At 36.6% G+C, this 20,492-nt stretch overlaps 1 protein-coding gene across 17 annotated transcripts in view; it reads left to right on the top strand.

Annotated features, from left to right (window-relative positions):
* CCDC91 (coiled-coil domain containing 91) overlaps positions 1 to 19,929 on the top strand; it is a 336,822-nt gene extending 316,893 nt beyond the window's left edge. For 11 of the 17 annotated variants that reach the window (XM_083819599.1, XM_083819582.1, XM_083819593.1 and 8 more), the window contains one exon: positions 1,332 to 19,899. In XM_083819599.1, coding sequence (XP_083675725.1) covers positions 1,332 to 1,613 — 282 coding nt within the window. In that variant the 3' untranslated portion in view covers positions 1,614 to 19,899. The other 6 variants (XM_083819592.1, XM_083819588.1, XM_083819586.1 and 3 more) reach the window with 2 other exon arrangements.
* Positions 19,930 to 20,492: the final 563 nt, after the last annotated feature.

Here is a 20,492-nt window from a genome sequence, read left to right as displayed (position 1 = left end):
GAGAATCTTCTCTCAAGAAAATGTATAGAATTGAAGGGTGCAATATCAAGGGAAAATCAACAGGTTAGAGTATGGCAGGAGTGAGAGAAGTTTGATTAAAAATCAGGGGCTGTGTATCTATACACAGAAGGGTCAGGGAGAGGGGAACTGACTGCTTCACTTCCAACAGAGCATGGATAAATTTGGAGTTAAAAAAAAACTGTCCAAAAACTGGGTCTGTTATATGCTTTGGCTCAGACTCTGTGTATAGTTTATAGAATGTCATATTTTCATTTTATGCTATTTTTGTAAATGGGGGTTAGTTATGTTTTGCTACTTTAGAGAGATGGAATAGGCTATATCCACTGAAGATCGGAAGGGGTTCAGAGGAGTAACTAGATTAAACAATAATCAGACTTACATGAAGGGGGTGAAATGAACTAATATTGCTATATACCAGGAAAAAAAATCAAGGCAATATGAACTATTAGTTATGGCAAGGTTCCCAAGAGAAGCAATTAGGATTCTATTAACTGGTAAATTAACTTTTTGTTCCACCTGGTTTGGAGGCTACAGAATGTGAGAAAAGCACTTAACTGGCAAATAGAAAAGCCTGAGATATTTTAGTGTCTCTTTAGATGTCTAACTTTGTTGACTAATCCTGTAATTTATGGTGCATGGAAGAATGGATCTGGATACAATAAGGACTGACCTTCCCATAACTTCTGGTGAATCCAAACCCTTTTCACAGAATTTTGGTTAACTGTTTCTACTCTTATTTTAATTTCCCACGCCTCTTGACTTCCAGGCTATGCTTGTGACCGGAAGCCAAAATGCCATGAGAAAAAGCTCTTCCTGTGGTAATTTTAACACTGCCAAGCATAAGGCCTACAAACCACACAGGAAAGCTTTTTCACATTACGATTCACTGCCCAAAAATATCCAAAAAGTTTGGGATAAGAATCCAACCTTTAAACATTAATACAAACCAAACTTCTCAAATATTTCAGAGTCAGCCCTTTTAGTAGTTTTTATCCAGAAGTAAAAAGCACTTCCATTAACCATTTTAAATGTTTACTGGGGATGCCAAAGCCATGATTCAAATAATCTATTAAATATATTCATCTGCTTAGTGTAGTTCAGAACATTAAGTGTTTTAAGCAGTATATTTTTACCTATTTTACACAAGACTGTGGTAAACTACTGAAGCTCCTTCATGTCATTGAGATCCTGAAGATTTACACCTGGTGAGGATTGTTTCTGCATGAACTACACTCAGTCTCAAGTCAAACCCTGCTTCCCTAAGCACTGTCTGTACAGTAATCTTTTTTTTTTTTCTTTTTTTCCCCCAGATAATTCAAGTTGCTTTTCAAGTTTGTCTAACAACGTCAGAACGTCATCTGAGACAGTCTAACAAAGACCCAGTCTCCAGTATGGCCATAAGCAGAAACCAAACTGTAGCCAAGCCAAGACTGAATTGTGCTATACTTTCTCCAAATCCTCTCCCAGTTTCTGACTATTTTCAGCTTAAGATAGATCCTGACCCTTATGTGTTTTTTCCATTTAGTAAAGGAGTTCTCCTCTGTACACTTTATCAGGTTTCCTTTGAACCCCTGAACTTTGAGTTCATTTGAACTCTGCATGAGCAACCCTGTCTGACAAGGATTTCTACATATCTGCTATACACTGTAAGGACTAGCAGAGAGAAAGATGCTGAGTCTTCACAGGAACTGGCTACACTGAGTTCCTCCAAACTGTTGCCTGCTCTTTATTCTTCCTGTGCATTTCTAGCCATTTTCAAAGTCTTGAGCATCTGAGGGAAGAGCTAAACAACGTTCACTTCAAATAATGTACTTACTGTAGGTGTACTTTAATTACATTAAAGTCAGCATGTATGCTGTTACCAGGGCATGAGCAAGAGCAAGGATTTTAGCAAAGGCTGGGAAAAATAACAAACAAACAAACCCCAACGTGTTTAAGCAACCTGCTGATAATTTATCTGGAGATCTGGGGTGCCAAACCTGTATGAATAGCTCTTCTCAAGCAAACTAGTTAAAGCTAGGTTGCATGTATATCAGAAACCATTCTGCTCTGAAACAGCAGAACTAGCTTGGTTTAAGCAAGACATAGAGCTTTCTTGGAACCTACCCCAAGACAGTGAGTTAAACATCAGATGGACTGAAGAACATTAACTTATCATCAACATAATTATATTCTGCTTCAAGTGCAAAGTCCATTGCTTTCACCTTCCTTCTCTAACAACATCTCTGTATTGAAAACAAAGGCATAGAAAGTCCATGAATTACTTCAGCATTGCTCCTTGCTGGAGGAGCACTGAGTAATGCTCTTCAAGGGATTCAGTAGAACTTCCCCATTACTTTGCATAGGAAGATGTTAGACCCTATCAGATCTTTTTTAGAATCCTATGAAATCAGTCTCAGGTATCTTTATTCCCTAACTTGGTTAGGAAATCCCCGTGTACCTAACTAGGTTGCATAAACAGAATTTTCTCTTTCACACACATTTACTTGGATTTCTGTGAAGGTGATGTGCTTTGACTTCTGTTTGCATTGGTTCACTGTTCTAAGCAGTGTGTTGCTATTCCAACGTGATGACTAGTTTGGGAAAGCTACTAATGGCATTGCTGAGATACTCCCCTTCTTCTGCTGTGGATTTCCTTCCTTTTTTTCTCTTCCCACTCCGTCACTTCCCTATTTCCTCCACATTCTTTTACCAAAGTGATTCCACCTTTAGTATCATGGAGAATTTATACCAATTGTGACTGTGTGGATTTAGCTTTTTATTTCCTAGTTCTCTGTAAACATGGTTTTCATTCTTCCCCAAAGCCACTTCCTGGGAATGTCCAGAATGTTAACTCCCACTCCATTCCTTAATCAATATATTTTTTCTGGTTCAACCTCTTCCAGTTTTTACCATACTTTAAAAGGCATTTAACATTTTCATTATTCATATTGTTGTACTCTTAATTTTCAGCCTTTCACAGGAAGCCTTCTGCAGGGAAAACAAATAACTTATTTGGTATCTACAGTACTTCTAAATACTTTCACCCTTCTCGTTCCCTTCTCTCCACTACCACCTTGTGTCAGGTTTTGGTGAGTATGTGTGTGGCAGTCATGAGGGATGGCGACTATAGGAAGAACAAGAAAGTACATTTTTTAAAAAAAACTGATTCACTTTGTTACTGAAATCAGTGGATTTTGAAGAAGAGTCTATTGAACTGCAGTGATCATGAATGCAACATCTGGAAGCATACAGCAAAGAACAGCTTATACAGTTAACAGCATGCTATGACACAACCAAGAAGTCAGGGCAAATAAACCTACTTGTGACCTTTAACAATTAGGAGCCACAAACTAGGACATGTGTCTGTAGAGAGAGTAATCTACCTTTTGCCAAAGACAACAACAATAACAAATTTGCTTTTCCAAATAGTGAGGTCTCTAGGTTTCATATTCACAGTTTACAAAGGAAAGAAACAACATCAACAATAAAAATGACATAAAGGAAAAGGTAAAGTCTGGATTGGCTTTTATCATGCCAACTGTTAATGGGAAAGGAAGACATGTTCCTGGGAGACAGTGACCATGAAGAAGCCTGTTTAGTCAAGCTTTCAGTGTTCTTTAATGATAGGAGTTACCTAATCACTTATTATGACTTTATCAGCAAGTAAGATTAGAAAGGGAAGCAGATCCCGACATCATTATTCATGATCTCTGTGTGCTTTTAAAACATCTAACACCATGTCTTGTAGACTGACAACACCACACCTACAAGGCTGTTGAGGACCAAAAAAAAGAGGGAAAGGGTGCCACCTGCTGAATGGTTAACCTTATTCCTTTCCTCATCTTACCACATCTGTTTTATGAAGGTCAAGTATCAACCAAATGGAACTATGTTGTACATCTCTGAAAAAGATCCCTGAAGCTGAATGTGTGAAACAAGAGAAATCCTGTAATTTCTAACAGCTTCATTTCATAGAGAGCAGGGAAGGGAGACAGGTCAATAGCAGATCCCAGACACATCTGTTCCAATGGAGCATTTGAAGATTCTTATTTGTCTCTGGTCTTTCTGTAGGTGCGGTTTGTATAGTCTGGGAGTTCTGGACAATCTGTGATGCATTTCTGGTTGTATCAACCTTTGTAGTAAAGGATAGTTGTGTTTTTGTTTGAGAAATGGAATATGAGGCTCTCAAGACCTGGACTGAAGGGCAAGCTACTGCCTTGGTCTTCTAACACCTCCATGACAACTGTCTTCAGGGAAGAGTCCTGCTCAGTAAGCAACGACTATGCCAAAAATTAAACCTAAGCCTGCCTGATCCTGCTCCACATTACTATTTTTTTATTATTTATTTTTAAATTCTTGGACTCATAGTAAATGTGGACTTAGGACTGAGGGATAAGGGTTAATTGCTACAGCAATGACAGGTCCTTCCTGCCTTTTTTTTTTTTTTTTTTTTTTGGACACTGCTCGGGACTTTCTTTTTTACTCTACTTTCTAGAATGTCTAGTGCTGAGAGATGTATTTATCCATAATGACGAACACATGGTGTATGCTGCCTAGGTATTATATATCTGTACATTTCACAGGGACATATTGTTTTAAGTAAGTAAGTGATGCAGCTTTTTTAAAAACTTTGAGGGAGTTTCCTGAATCAAAAACCCATATCCCCAAGGGTTTCTGCTCATAGCTACATGCATTAAATGAAGGCCACATATCTGAAAGGATTCCTGGCTATATGCCCTCTAACTGTATCTTTGTAAGAGCTCCATTTGGAGTTACAATTTTTTTTTAATTTTTAATCGTAGTGTGCCACCCTTTGTGACTCAACCTTCATTTTAAACATGTTCCAGGTTTTTCCTGTTCTGCCCTTGGACCACTTCTCAGCCTTGCAAAAAGAGTCAACCAGCATCACACCTAAATTTTCTGGTAGAATATTCTGGATTGGTGCAAGAAAAAATATTCTCAAAATGATCTGTAACCTGGAAAGACGGGTGATTCAAACTATTTGGGTGATTTCATATTGTCATTATTTGATGTACTGCAAACATAAGAATGGTACAAGGAAGCCCTTGAAAGCAAGAATTTTGGTTGATCAATTCAGTAACTTGTATATTTTTTGCAGAACCTATTAAGTATTTTCATAGGCCACTATCTGAATGTAATTGTATCTTTCAAAACACTCCACATTCTGTTAAAGTCTCATCAGCAAAAGTGTGGATTTGGTGGTGACAAGTGAAGGAAAACTAGCAATTTGTAAATGGCAAAATGAGCATTCCAACTCAGAGTACCATGAAGTCCCTTCATCCAACTAAGAGGAAAAAAGCCCATGCTTCAATGAAATAAATATCCTTGGTAAATTCAGCAAGCACAGAATAATTATAAGTGAGGGAAAGCTTTACTCTTCTGGGTTGTCAGGTCTGTTTTGAGAAGGTGTTAAGAAGGTATCGGTCTAAATTACTTGGCAGCTGTCAAAAGTATTCTTGAATAATTTGGACTGGCATTTAAAAGGGAGTGTTTCATTCTGTGTAGGTAAGCGTGGAAAAATAAATGAAAAGCTTAACAGTGATACCGCAGAGTATATCTCCAAGCCCACATCAGAGGAGAGAAAGAACTGCTAAGGTGGGAAAAAATCCACTATGGATATTGCTGACTGTGATTTTTGTCATGTATTTGAATGGCTTAGAGCTGTAGAACAAGGCTGCAGTTGTCAGGGTATGAGGTCCTGCTGCTTCAGAGGTGTCAAATTATTACTCCTCAGCTGGAAGAAACAGAGCCGCAGTGCCAGAAGCCTGTAGACTTTGGCTGGTGTCTTATCCACTGCTGGCATGTGTTCTTTGTTGTTCTAAAAAATATATTAATAATAAAGGTTTTAATTCTGCTTTAAGGAGGGGAATACGTTGTTGATGTTGCTAATATCAAAGGGGCAAAAAACAAAAGTCATCAGAGGAGCCATGAAGTAAGGAACTTTTTACTGCCTGGTTTAAATGTGGTTCAGGAGAGAGCAACTGAAAGGTGCTTCCATCTGATGGATGGGGTTGGCCTACCATCTTTGAAACTTCACCATTCAGGTCATCAGTAAAAAAAAAAACAAAAAAAACTAGAGATGATTTGCACAAGTGTTGTCCCAGATTTGTCAGTTCTATAGGTAAGAAGAGGACATGGCTATCCTGTTCAGCAAGGTGTACATTCATGTTGAAAGACTCAGCTCAGTACTGGAATTGTCACTGTTTTAAACCTGTGATGAAAGGAAGATTTCTGCACTGAATGTTGTCATTCCTGAGCCAGCCCCAGAGGTCATCTAGCTGTCTAGCAATAGTAATAACAATGACATCTACTGAAATTATTCCTAATCATCCTTAAAATTGCACAGGCAAGTGAACCTCTGCTGAAATGAGTTCAGGTACTGTTAAAACACTACTCACCTTGTGATCTGTGCAATTTGGCTTACTGCCTAACCTAACCTTAAATCAATAAGAGGCCAGATAAACATTGTTTTGCACACCCAAATCATTTAGTACTGTTAAAAGAAGCTTTTATGAATTTTCAGCTTTGTGATGGGTTGACCCTGTCTGGCAGGTAAACACCCACCCAACTGCTCACTCACTTCCCCACAGTAGGATGAGGGAACTGCAAGGGAAAAAGCAAGAAAAAGAACCCACGTACTGAGATGAAGAGTTTAATAAGTGAAGGGGAAAAAATGGAAGAAGAAACAAGTAGTGCAAAAGCAATCACACACCAGCAACAGCCTATTGCCCAGTCAATCTCCAAGCAACAGCTACTTTGGAGAAACTGCCGCCCCCCACGTTCTATTGTTCATGACATAATACCCCTGTTGGTTTTGCACCCTTACGGGGCTTGCCTGCAACCAGGCTACTCACTAGGGGACAAAGAGAGAACCAGAAGGCCTTGATGTTGGGCAAGTGCTGTTCAGGAACAGCTAAAACACCAGTATTATCAACATTGTTTTGGTCATCAAGCTAAAACAGAGCACTATATGAACTGTTATGAAAAAAATTAACTCCATCCCAACCAGACCCAGTACACATTTCTAAAAACAGAGATCACCTGAGAGCACCCTAATTGTCTGGCAAATTTACATTGGCTGTCCTGGTTCCTGCTGGGATAGAGTTAATTTTCTTCCTAGTAGCTGGAATGTTGCTGTGTTTTGCTGCTCTTTTGGATTTAGGATGAAAATAATCTTGATAACACACTGGTGTTCTAGTTGTTGTTGAGCAGTGCTTACACCAAGTCAAGGATTTTTCAGCTTCTCATGCTGCCCTGCTAGCAAGGAAGCTGGGGGTGCACAAGAAGCTGGAAGGGGACGGAACCAGGACAGCTGACCCAAACCAACCAAAAGGATATTCCATACCATATGACATCATGCTGAACAACACAGCTCTGGGGAACAGTTTGGGCCTGCCATTGCTTGGGGACTGGCTGGTCATCGGTCAGCTGGTAGTGAGCAATTACATTGTGCATCACTTGTTTTGTTTATTGTGTTGTGTTTTGTTTTTTTTCTGTATCTTTTTTTTTTTTTTTTCCCCCTTATTAAGTTGTCCTTTTCTCAGCCTGTGAGTTCTTGCATTTTTCTTTTTGATTGTATCCCCCATCCCACTGAGTGGAAGTGGGGAGTAGGTAAATGGTTGTGTGTTGTTTAGCTGCCTGCTGGGTTATACCACAACAATGGTTTACTCTCACTGAGCTTTCAACATAAAGAGCTTTCCAAAGAAGGGATTTGTCTGAGAGGTTTTCACTTTAGCTTCTTACTTCAGCCAGGAAGTTCAGAGATACCACAGTAATATGGATTCTGATTTTTAAGCTGAGATTCAGGCCTATACTTTTCTTAATCAGACTACCTTACTCACTCCCAGCTACCCTGAATAAAACAAGGCGGCTTTCTTTTATCCAAATGCAAGGGCCAAAAAGCAGCACTCTCTCTCTGAAATCTTTGCCATTTAGGCCTTTATGGCACATACCCCCTCTTAAAAAGTTGCTTTGTCACAGCAGCTGCAGAAAAGGCAGGGAATTCTCCACTTGAAAGCATTGATTTTACTGAAAGGAATACAAATTAAATTAAGCTTCCTTTGAGGTAAGTCTGCTAGAGTCATGAAGATAATATTCTTTTAATATAGTGCGTTTTTTGAGACTTTTGCCTAAATTTAACTCAGCATGCCCTGTTCCAGTTCTTACTGCTCTAAACTTGTCCAAGAGGACCTATATTCCAGGAGTGAAGGTAAGGAGAACTGCAGCATTTGATTTGACTTCATCTGAGCCGAAGTTTTACTTAGAGAGCTTTGCCTTCCTACGCTTGTCTTTGAAAGTGTTGCAATGAATAAGATTTTCTCTGATTCTTGCATCTCTTCCCCCTAGCTTCCATTCTTAATGAGATTTGGGCTTAAAAGCAGGTGTTTAGGTCATACTTCTATTTTCCAAAGTTAAGCTCCCTGTTTCTGACAGCTATGAATTCATTCCTCCTCACTCAGAAGATTCTTTGCTGCTTCCATTCATCCATTTCATTCTGGAAAACAGCCAGAGGGACCCTAATTGTTCTCATTGTTGGCATTCCACTGCTAGAAGACAGACAAGTACATTTGTAATGAAAAAGAGATTTTTCACATCTTGAACTTCACTTACAGGTTTCCTGTGCCAGCATTATTTTATGCTCAGAATAAGCCATATATCCAGAGGAAAGCCTTTTCCAGATGATAACCAACTGTGTTTTGCATTTACTTGGAAATATTTTACTATTTTGGAAATTGGAGTGTAAGAAATGCAGATAGTAGAGTCAGTGTTTCACTTGAAGTTACACAGAGCACAGCTTCTACAGCTCCAAGTGATAGACTTATAGCTACTGAAGTGACATTAATAAATAAAAAACACAGACAAGGTAAAGCTTATTAAAAATTACATCTTCCACTGTCTAAACATGAGTTTAATATGAATCAATGATGTTTTCACAGCTTGCTTCATAGCTTAACCATGGTGGTAGTACATTAAGGAAAGATATAAATAATTAACATGTCCCTCTAGGTTGCAAAAAGAAGGTCTGCTTTGTGTCATTCTATGGTTCTGTGGCCAAGGAAAGAGACCAACTGAGTGTGCTCTATAAGCAGGAATATCTAGCTATGCAGCCCTATATGTCTGCAGGCCCAACTCTTTTGTCTATAAGAAATCATTAGTTTAGGAAAACTTTAAAGAAATTCTTCATTAGGTTCACAGCCAAGATAGACAAGATTTTATCTATTTTTATATTTTTATTTTTAATATACACAACCAAAAAATGCAGCTCCGAAAGAAAATATTTCTGAATTCATTATTCACATTTGGACTACTCTTATATGAAGTATGTTTCTTGCTGCCAGACTGAATTGGATAGCAATTGAGCAAAGGATTGTGAGATTTTAAAAATTATTTTATTTCTTAAAGCAATTATACTGAAAGTGGGAGCAGGGGAGGTTGAGAAGGATTGTTTCAGGAATAATCCACATATCTCCAACTGTATAAGTAAAATTGTGAGTCTGCATGCTGATGGCTGTAGAATGAGAGTCGGTTTCCTAGGATACCGTGTTAGATATCCCTAACAGCTCACTTAAATGGTTGGCTTCAGCTCTCTAAGCATCCACTTCAAAATAAAAAGTTGCTTGGAAGAAATAGGTGCCAATCCCACCAGGGTTGTTTCAGCCTTTCATCTTTAACAGTGAGAGAGAATGTGAGAGAAAAAGAAGTAATCCATCCACTTGGCCACACAGTCTGAATTTATTTTTTAATGAAGTACAGAGAGCAATAGGAATCCAATAAGAATCTATACAAGGATTTAAAATCTTTGCATACCAACAGCTTCACTACGGTGTCTGTATCAAAAATCTTAACAACTAATACAGGTAATTCATCAACTTGTTGTTTTTTTCTTTGTTGCTTTCCCATCCCAGAAGCTGTTGCATTTCAACAGACAATATTATTGTATAAGTACTATCTGGAATAAGGAAACTTTTTTCCCTGGAGACCTTATAACCCCCGTGATAAGGACATCATTCCTACATACAAGTACCCAAGCAATCTCATGCAAATGTGACATGAGATACATAGTACTTGATGCCTGCTGGGAGTGAGGCAGAATGCTCTATATTGCCCCATAGCTATGTAAACTCAATGTACTCGACTACTTGAGGCATGGCACAGGTTGTCTGCACAATACATATGTGTTGTAGCATTCTTTGGCTGAAAGAGTATTATTTTACATGAAGAAACATTGGTGGAGTACTAGCACAGAAATATGTAGGCTGATTTTGATAATGAACTATCCATAACTGACTATTTAATTATTACAGCTGATAACCTATACTTATGCCATTCTTATTATGGCCTATTTGGTAATAAGATACAATATAACTTGCCCCTAAACTATTGGGAGAAATGAGTGGTAGTTCTACATTAAATATATCACTCCTTTACAATAAATAGTGATTTTCTTCTTGGAGATGTGAAAAGTGATCATACTTGATCCAAGATAGCCCATCTTGTCTTTGGTGCACAAATAAGGTGCACGTCTACTTGGTGTCAGGCTAAGTAGAAAGATAATTCATTTAACATAGATCTGTGCAAATGCTCAGTGTTAATTTCATTTTTATTATAAAAATTGGGATTTAGACCTTGTTTATGATGTGAATGAGTGAGAAGTTATTATCAGTGTGAGTCAGAGGCATTGGTTTTATGTTGAACAGAACACAGATGAAACAGGATCCATGTGTGGCTGTGATTTGACCCATGCCTTCTTACATGTTCATAGCCGTACAGGAAAAAAAAAAAAAAAAAAGGCACAGATCTGTGTTTATCACTGCGAAGTCCTAGCCATGCTGCTGCTCACTCTTTTTTATTGTTTGTCTATTTATTTTTAAATATTTTTTCTTCCTTTTTATGTCTGCATAGATTTGAGTGAGAAAAAAATCAACCCAATTTGTAGTAGCTTGAGGCTATTTCACTTTGATTCCTCAGTGCTTCAAGTTCTGGATTTCAGATTTCAGGAGGCAATGCTTGGAGGCAATTTTTTTAATGATTATTGGAGTAAAATCAAAATCATGTAAATACTCCATTAGCTTGTGGGTAAAAAATCTTTACAAAAACTTAGACTTTTGTCATGTTTAAGGCCAACAGTCTCTAGTTCTGATTGTTCACTGTGCAGTCATATGTCAGTCCACAGTGAAACCTGAAGGAATTGACATTGAATTGTTTCAAATGAAACCGTCTGTTTACCAGCTGGATTGACAGTCCTTGATGTGTTATCACTTCCCTTCCCCAAAAAAGGCATTGAGGGATCTGAAATTGTAAATGTAACATTAATAATGTAAGACAAATCATATTATGATGAGGTAATAAATATTCCTTAATTAGACACATGAACACAGGAAATTCAAGCTGCACATTAACCTTGAAAGGTAGCCAAACAGATTATATTACAGAAATGCCAGGAATAGCCTCCAAACAGCTCTGTGCTGGGATTAGAGCACTCAATGATGATATTAGGATTATAACACTGGAATGATTGTTTTCAAGATTTATTTAAACTGGTACTCTCTCAGTATCTCAGACTCTCATTTTTGCTTTTCCTTGCCCCACTTCACTATGTCTATACAGAAAGCAGTTGAACTTTGAGTGTCCCAGTGCATTTCCATATTTTAATGCATTTCAATATCTAAGTCTGTACAGTACTTAAGAACTGGCCCTTAAATAATTAAGAAAGAAAAACTGAAGAAACGCAAACAATTTATTGGTGACTATGTAAACTATTCTCAGCAGATCTTTAAGGTTTGAATCCAAACCATTCTTTAATTCTATGATTCTATGTTTTTATCATTTTTTTTCTTAGACTTTTAGTATTGTTACCTTCAAATAATGGAGTAGGAGAGCAGGAGTGTGTGTAATGTTCACAAAAAATCTGTCATACCTCCAGGAGCTAAGGCACATCATAAAATCAGGTACCATTTTACGTTCCTCAGCTTCAGCCACAATTAAAAACAATAGGAACACTAAGCACCTATTTATCCATGCCTATATGATGACACTAATGCATTGTGTAAGACCTAGCAACACAATCATTTAATTTCTGTTTTTAAAATCTATTTTAGTGCTTTTCCAATATATTTTGATGAGAAAAGATGTAGAACATGGACTCCCGTCATTCCGTGGGCTCAGGATTATACTGCTCTGGAAATTCTTGTTTTAGTTTGAAGAACTGGCACAGATTATCAACCATATACAATCAGCAACACTTTTTTTCAGAAGAAAACAAGACACAAATATTTTTTCTTGAATAGTATAAGTAGAATATGCCGATATGTTACTGTTTACCTCCCTGTTTGTACAGCTCCTCACACAATGGCACTCCCATACCAATTAAATCCTTTTTATACTACATAATCCAAATCTGATCACTGCTCATTCAATTATTTCCACCAGTAATCAGAGAAGTATTATATTGTGGACTCTTATTATATTGTAAGCTCTTCAATTCCAACCATTTTAATATTAATATCTGGCTTATTTTAGATTGTAACTTTTTTTGTTGTTGTTTGTATAATGAAATTGAAATTTTGGCAAATAGTTTGTTGGACTCCAGTGTTAACCAGTAAATTTTCAGCTAATTTAGTCTTTCAATCCTTTCTGATTTATTTCTCTATCCTGTCAAATGGGGGCATTGGAGAAGAGAAGGAAACCACAAATTGGATCCATGAGCTTCCAAGTAAATAACAGCAGTGCTCCAACCTCTTAGGCCTCGTGCTCAGTGGCAGACCTCTTAGACACTTATCATATCTGCTGAACAGAGCTGTGAATTTTACAATGAAGTGTATGAAATGTGCTTTCTGTTTTGGAGTTTGCTTCTTCCTTTGCAAATCGCTCCTTTGTGAAAATCACTAAACACCAAAGCAAACAAACAGCTGTAGTGTTTGAATCCACCTTGTATCTATTGCTGCATTTACCACTAGCTCCTTCTTTTAAGAATAAGTCAGGTACTTCCTAACTTTTCTCATATTTTATTCCTTCTTTCCAAGATAGCTGAATAATGTGTAGTTACAAGATACAGGAAAAACAACAAAAAAAGAAGGGAATGACGGACGGACGGACGGACGGAAGGAAGGAAGGAAGGAAGGAAGGAAGGTGTGCAGCAAATCTCATAATGCTGTTGACAATCAGGAATTTTATGTATTTAAATCAGGACCATCACTAAAAAGTGGACTAACTTTGAAATGATTCTTAAATTATTTTAAATTCTTAAATTTTAAATTCTTAAATTATTTTAAAATATAAATATTATAAAGAAAACATCTCTGTTTCCCTGAGGTTTCTCAGTAGGTTAGACTTGCTATTAAGTTTAAATAACCAGCAAACATTTTAATGCATAGGACATATACTCAACCAACTGAATAGTGATTTATAACATCTGGTAAGAATATTAAGCAACTTTAAAAGCAATGGGTTTTAAACCATAAGAATCAAGAGACTAGGATAGAAAGAAGAATTATCCCTAAATATATTATTAGGTTTTATATTTTGGAAATGAGAGCAAAAGAGGATAAATTCATTGCATCATACTTCTTTACTGTACCTGTTATGTATATGAGACATAAATTTCAAATATAAGATTGAAATATTTGGGATCAAAAACCTGCAGTCAACTAAGAAAAAAAAAAAAAAACAACAACATGTACCAATAAAATATGAACTAATATAGAAACTAAGAGTCGATTTGAGGCTTGTTTTTCTAATCCACATTCACAGTAAATTCATGTTTACCATCACTTTGTTAGGAAGACTCATCAAAGCTGTGTTGAGATCATGTATGTAGACTTTTTTGACATAGGAAATTAAACTGTAATGCAATTAAAATATTTCTTTGACCTTGCTAAGTTTTTACATTTAAAATCATATTATGGATGGTGTACAAGTTTCAGTGTACTATAGAATTCTAAATAAATTATCTACCTTTCTGAAAATTCCAAGCAAAATTAAGATGTTTTGAAAAGTGAGAGGACACTGTAAATATGCAGGGGAATTACCTGAACATTGAATAAGCTTATTGTACAGATCAGGGTATTATGTTTCTGTCTTGCTCACTGTTTCCAAAAGCATAATTTCTTTTTTCAGTATTCTGATATTTTTCACCATGTTTGATATAATATAGTCAAGAATAAAAAACCTTTAGCAAGCTCCTTCCCCCCAGAAGAAGTCTGAACTGAAAGGAAGCTTACCTATATAGTTTATACTCTGACATTTCTTGTTTATTTTTTAGCATATTCCATGTTCCAGTGAAATTAATATATCTCCACAAGGATCTTGTTTTTAAAGTGTAATAAATTACACATTAATGTGCCTGCCTCATTAACATGTAGTTAGACAAAGTGTAATCAATGATGCAGATAATACTTTCTTGTGAAGACGGATATTAAATACAGACCATTGACTTCTGGTCATTCAACACTGACTTCTCTGTAGCAATAATCTCTTTATTTATTTCATATGAATACTGGACCAGTTTGCATGGATGGTGGAAAGTATGTAAAGGACCTGGAATCCCTGAGTGCCTAGAAGTGAGGAAAATTCTTTACATGTTATGATATTTGAGATATCAGTCATTCTTCCAAAGAAGCAGGGCTAGAAATCCCATATAAATGGAGTCTAACAATATTTGCCAAAGCTGAGCAAAGTATTTTGGTTACAAACAGGCTGAATATTTCAAGATAGGAAAGTGTTAATGGGATTTAATAAATCTTAGAATTAACCAGTACACATATTTTTGTCTATTTTTATTCAGTTTTGTAAACATGAGCATACTCAGATTTAACTTAAAATCGTGTTAACTGAGTTTAAAACGGAGGTGAAAATATCTTTTCCTAATGCAATTGTATTACACCCACTGATATCATGGGCTCTCAACATATTTGTAAATAAATTAGCTTCTGTCTTTTCCACTTTTGACCAGAGCCCCTGTGTGAGACAATGCTCTCTTGGCACTGCAGTATTCCAGTTATTACTGTAAAATGACTGTAAAAGTTCATTTATGTGAAAAGAGAAAAAAGAGAGATAATTGGTTCAACTTTCTGCTGCAAATTGGTAAGGGCTTGGGGAGGGCAGCAGAGGTTTCTCTGTGAACTGGAAGAGACATCCTGAAAACCTGTCAAAATAAACTGAATAGTTTGCAGTTCATAGAGCACTATTAGCATTCCTCTGAAGGGAGGTGACCTGCATTCATTACAGTAGAGTTAACGAAAGCCTGGTTTACTTCACAAGAAACTGAATAAACTACAGTGAAACCTTTCTATTCCTAAACACAGAATATGGCTCCAAAGAGCAGTTCTAATGTGGATTTCTGATTATACTTACTTTTCTGACTGATAGGAGTACTTTTGCTGTTGTCCCATTACCTGCTCCAAAAAGCATCTCCCAATATATTCTGTGTTTGCCAATGACAGGGAGACAAAGCAATAGGTTGCAAAAAGCTAGCGATTTGTTTTTCCTTAGCCCAGCAAACAGGGCTGCAGAAAAACAAAAGAGACCTTGCTTCCATCTGAGTTGAACTTTCCTCTTCCCTTGGGACTACCTGTCCTATGATACATAATCTTCAGTATCTTCATGTAAAGCTTTTGCTCCATTTCCAACCAGGTATTCTTAATTTTTGTGTAAATACGATACAGCCCAGTTCCAGTATCACTGTGCTCTTTAAAAGTAAATATGAGCACAAATTTAAAGCTTAAATAAATACAATTTTTCATGAAGGACAAGAGTCCCATTGTCTGGGTTGGCAAATTTACATGAAGCTGGTTTTTTTTTGTTTGTTTGTTTTGTTTTTTTTTTTTTTTGTTGTTGTTTGTTTGTTTTTTGTTTTTTTTGATCCTTAATTGAAAAACTGAGCCTCTAGTGGCCAAAACATACACTGAAATGCTAAAGACATTGAGGCATTGGCATCTTCAGGAACCTGGCAAATGTTACTCCAGCCATGACTTTCTTTGCTGAAAGTCTGCTTTTGATTTATTTCCATAATAAAGAGCAAAGAGCTGTAGCATCATAATGATTTGAGATATGTTTCTAGCTAACAGGCCTCTGGTGGCCTTATAAATGTTATGGAAGCACATATTAAAGAAAATGGAACCTGACATTGGAAAAGACAGGATACCCCAGCATGACTCTGGTAGGTGTTATAAAGCATACTTCTAACCACCTTCAAGAGCAAAACTGCTCTACCATACCTCTCCCGCTCCTGAGACATCATGCCTGCTCTTCTCTATGTTTTTACATAAAAATATGTGAATTCCATGACTTTTCCTCTGGTAACACCCAAGCAGAGCATCCTGGCTGGCTGGAGACAGCTCTACAGGAGGCTAAGAGGAAGAGAGGGAACATGGAAGTGAGGGAGGGATTAACTGTCCTCCCAAGAAGTAACAAACCTAATGAATAACTATGAAAGACTCTGCTGCCTGGAGCATAAATGCTTAGAAATACCTAACAGAAAATCAACAGTGTCTCACTCCCAAGTAGTAATATCTCATTCCCAGACTTGTGGTCATACCAGCTCAGAGTTCAGATCCATAAATTTACCTAAAGTACATGTTTGTTTGTTTGTTTTTAGATGTATTTTATTGTTATTGTTGTTTTTTACACCTTAGTTCATCTCCTTCTTATTCCTTTAGAATGAATTGTACTTCTCAAAAAGTATGGAAGGTTCATGTATTACTGTGTGTCAGCACAAATAAGATCTGTGTCAAGCAAATGCAAGGCATCTGAAGTCTGCCTTGACCCGAGGTATCCCTGGGAGGGATATCACTTAAACCAGGTCTCTCCTATGCTTTGCGCTATTCATTGGTGCACTGGAGTCCAGCTTCAAAAGTATAGATTTGTTTACCCCCGTTACATTCCCAGTGCTCTTTTAATTTAGTTAAGAAGTCTTCTTACGAAGTCAGAGCAGACACAGACTAGCAGTAGATGCATTGTGAGCTCCTCCCTTTTCAAACACCAAGGAATTCAACCATGAGACACAAGGCTGCAGGAAACTGGGCTTTCCTTGTTTCTCTCCACACAAATCTACATTTTTCTCAACCTCCAATTCTATTTATCTGAAACAACATCTTGCTGTAAACTGGTTTATTATTCTTATGTAAAAAATCTCTAATGGACTAATTTTGTCTCTCTTAATGTTTATGGCTCATCCATGGGAAACTTTGAATGTTCTTCATTTAATTTGATGTTTAGTAAATTTATAAAGCTACATCTATAAATGGATCTTGTTAAAACTAGAAATTTGATCTGTGTTGTTCAGTTTTATCTGGGTGCATGAGTCACATGGCATTATATGGCCTGGAGTAGATCTGTACTGAGTGAGAATCCTGAATTCATTCTAAATTCATTCAGCAGTTTGCTTCTTACAAATACGGTCTTAGAGTTCCCTAAAATTTATTGAGAACATTCCTGGCAGAAAATTATGTTCATATGGACATTCATGTGAAAGAAAAAAATGAGCAGCACCACACCCAACACAAATAATTTTATATGCATAAATATTACTTATTTCAGATTTTGATTACCACTCTTTTATTCTGATCCAAATGCCTGTATTCCCCACTACTATATGATGTTAAACAATGAAAAGATTATTGCTGCCAAGATGTTTCACTGCAGAGATATTCATCAATCTGTTTTATTTATTTTAAACCATTGAGTCTCTACAGCTACACTGTTATAGCAGAACCAGGAATCAGGCCAAGAAAGTCTGAGATAAAGATCTTTGATAGTATATTGCATACTACAGACATTATTCTTATTTATGGAAGTGCTTATCTTCACAGGACATTGGCTGAAATAACAAAAACAGAAAAACTGTTTCTTCAATGACCATTTCTAAACCATTCTGGCTAAGAGGTCTTTCTTTCAAATAATTATTCTATTTTAGAAGCACATCAATTCTTAAGGGATATAGTGTCTTTTGTTTCAGAATGACATCTACTTTAAAATATTATGGTATCACAGAGTAATTTATGTCAAAGTAACTGCTAATTTTCCTCTGTAAACATGACTGCTTTGTTTGTGTCAAAAATCATGCACAAGACTTTAAACTATATAATTTTTCCTCTTCCTGTAAATAAAGAGCTGTGTTGTGGATTAAAGAATTGAGAATATGGGGAATAAGTTGGTAGAAGACCCAAATAAGGGTTAGATTCTGCAGCCAGTTATTCGTACTCTAACCCTGGTTGTTTCTGAGGAAGAAGTATTAGAGTAATGGATTAAGACTGGGTTCTAATGACCTTGTGACCTTTCCTCATATAAAATATTTGATGTGACCACAGAAGTGATAGACTACAATACTGTGTGATTTTTTTTCCCCAAGAAAGTAGCAAAGATCAAAATCAAAATGTCATGAGTACAGCTTTACCGTTAGATTCTTGAATGGATTTCAGGGTCTTTCACCATTATTTACTATCTTTCTCAATTTTGTCTGTCTTTGGCAAGTTACATCAAAACCAATGCTGAAGATAATTTCACTGCAAGCATAGACAAAGGCAAGCCATATTCAATGTTTAACTCAGAGTACAATAATAAATATTCTTTATTCTCATCAACACTTTCACCTGGATAGCAACTAACCATCAGTTATGTTCATTTTGAAGTAAAAAAAAGAAAAAGAAAAGAAAAAAAAGAAAAGAAAAGAGATCTTCAGAGTTGATTTAGGAAAGCTGTTGGCCTTAGCTGGGAACTTGGTGGCCTTTGTGTTAGTTCTTGTTTTTCTTGTTTGTTTGTTTGTTTGTTTTTGTGTCACTGTCCTACTATTATTTAAATGTAAAATAGATTTTTTTATTATTTTTTTTTTCATATTAAAGAAATAAGGGTTTTGATTGTCAGGCTTTTCATGTTGGTGTTTGGAACATGAAACAATTATTTTTCTCCTCTTTCTGCCAGCCTAGTATAGAAAAAGAACTAGGCTATGAGTACAGTATAACTGTTGGCAAAATACGTCAATAATATTAAATTAAGCTATCATTTCTTTTCTTAGTATTTTGCCTCAGCCCATAGAGTTCTATTTGTCCAGATGCAGGATATTAGAGAGTGGACTGTTAGACCAAGCATGGCTGCTAAAATGCTATCATGCTACACAATAAAATTCTGTGTCAACTCTACCGGTGAAATGCATTTTGCTATCAAACCACACAGCCCAAATGAGCATAATTGTCAATCTTACACACTGAAAGCATCATAGGTAACCAAATATTTTCAGTAACAGCACATCAGGGTAATTAAGGTTAATTATCTGCGACTACAAAGATCTACTATTGGCACAACAATCTGCTTCCATGACAACCTGAAATTTGTTTGATCTTTCTATGTTTTGAAAGCATGAGTAATTTAGCTTTTCTCAAGCCCAGACCTAGTGAAGTAAAAGATTGCGTGGTTTTCAATTAAATAAAAATTGTGAATACCTGGTGGGTTTGCATCAGAAGTCTTGCATTTGGACTGCCATAGCTCAAAAAGCTTCCTCAGATGGTAAAATTATTATTATTTCTCATTGTAAGAATTTTTGTGTGTTTCCTATTGTTCTGCAGAATAGCAATTAGCTCTATTCCACTCAGGGGAGGGATAACAGGGGGTCTTTGGGCTCCAGGCCAGGCATTCAATAGAATTACAGTCTTCAGTGAGACACAGCAACTGGCAACAAAGGAGGCAAATCAGTCTTGGTCATCATATCTGGCAAGGTCATATCAATGTTTTAAGCAAAACATTCCAGGTTCAAATCAAGGTGGGGAAATAAAACTGAGAGGGGTAAATGTAGTACAGAATAGAAAGTGGTATTCCTGACCTGGAAATATGCTTGAGATTTCCACAGTATTCCTGAGAGGGACAAAATCTTTTTCTATTTTTTACTTTCTTTAGATGTGAGAGCACAAAATCATAGTAATCAAGGGGATAAAGGAATCAACCAGGAGGTAAATTTCAGATAAAATGTCAATTCCACTCTAAAAACTTCTGCATGATAGATGTCTTGATCATCATAGAGGATGAACAGTTATTTATTCACTGGAGCACAAGTCTGGAACCAGCCTGCCCATACAGAAACTGATTTAATGAAGAGGTACTGTGCTATTGGATACTTGTGCATTTGGTTAGTCCTATCCGGAAAATTTACCCTTAATCTGAGAAATCTCCTCTTCCTAAACTTTGCATGAAAACGTTTGTTTTTGACGAGTCAACATCTTACAGAACACTTCAAAATAAAATGCTTATTAATTGGGTTGTGTGTGGGTGGTGGTGAGAACTAAATCCATAATGAAAAATGTTTCTTTGATTTCAGAAAATAGTGTACTTAAACAACAGAAAAAAATGTAATTTCTTCATCCTAATCCTGAGTATTGTCTCTCCTCCCCTCCTCTCCTCACTCAGTTTAGAAAGACAGAGCAAGAAAATTACTTTAGCACACCTCTTTCACATCGTATTCTTATTGGGTTTGTCTATATGAC

The sequence above is a fragment of the Anser anser genome, assembly GCF_964211835.1.
Source record: "Anser anser genome assembly, chromosome: 1".
Lineage (NCBI taxonomy): Eukaryota > Metazoa > Chordata > Aves > Anseriformes > Anatidae > Anser > Anser anser.
This window is presented reverse-complemented; position numbering and strand designations above follow the sequence as displayed.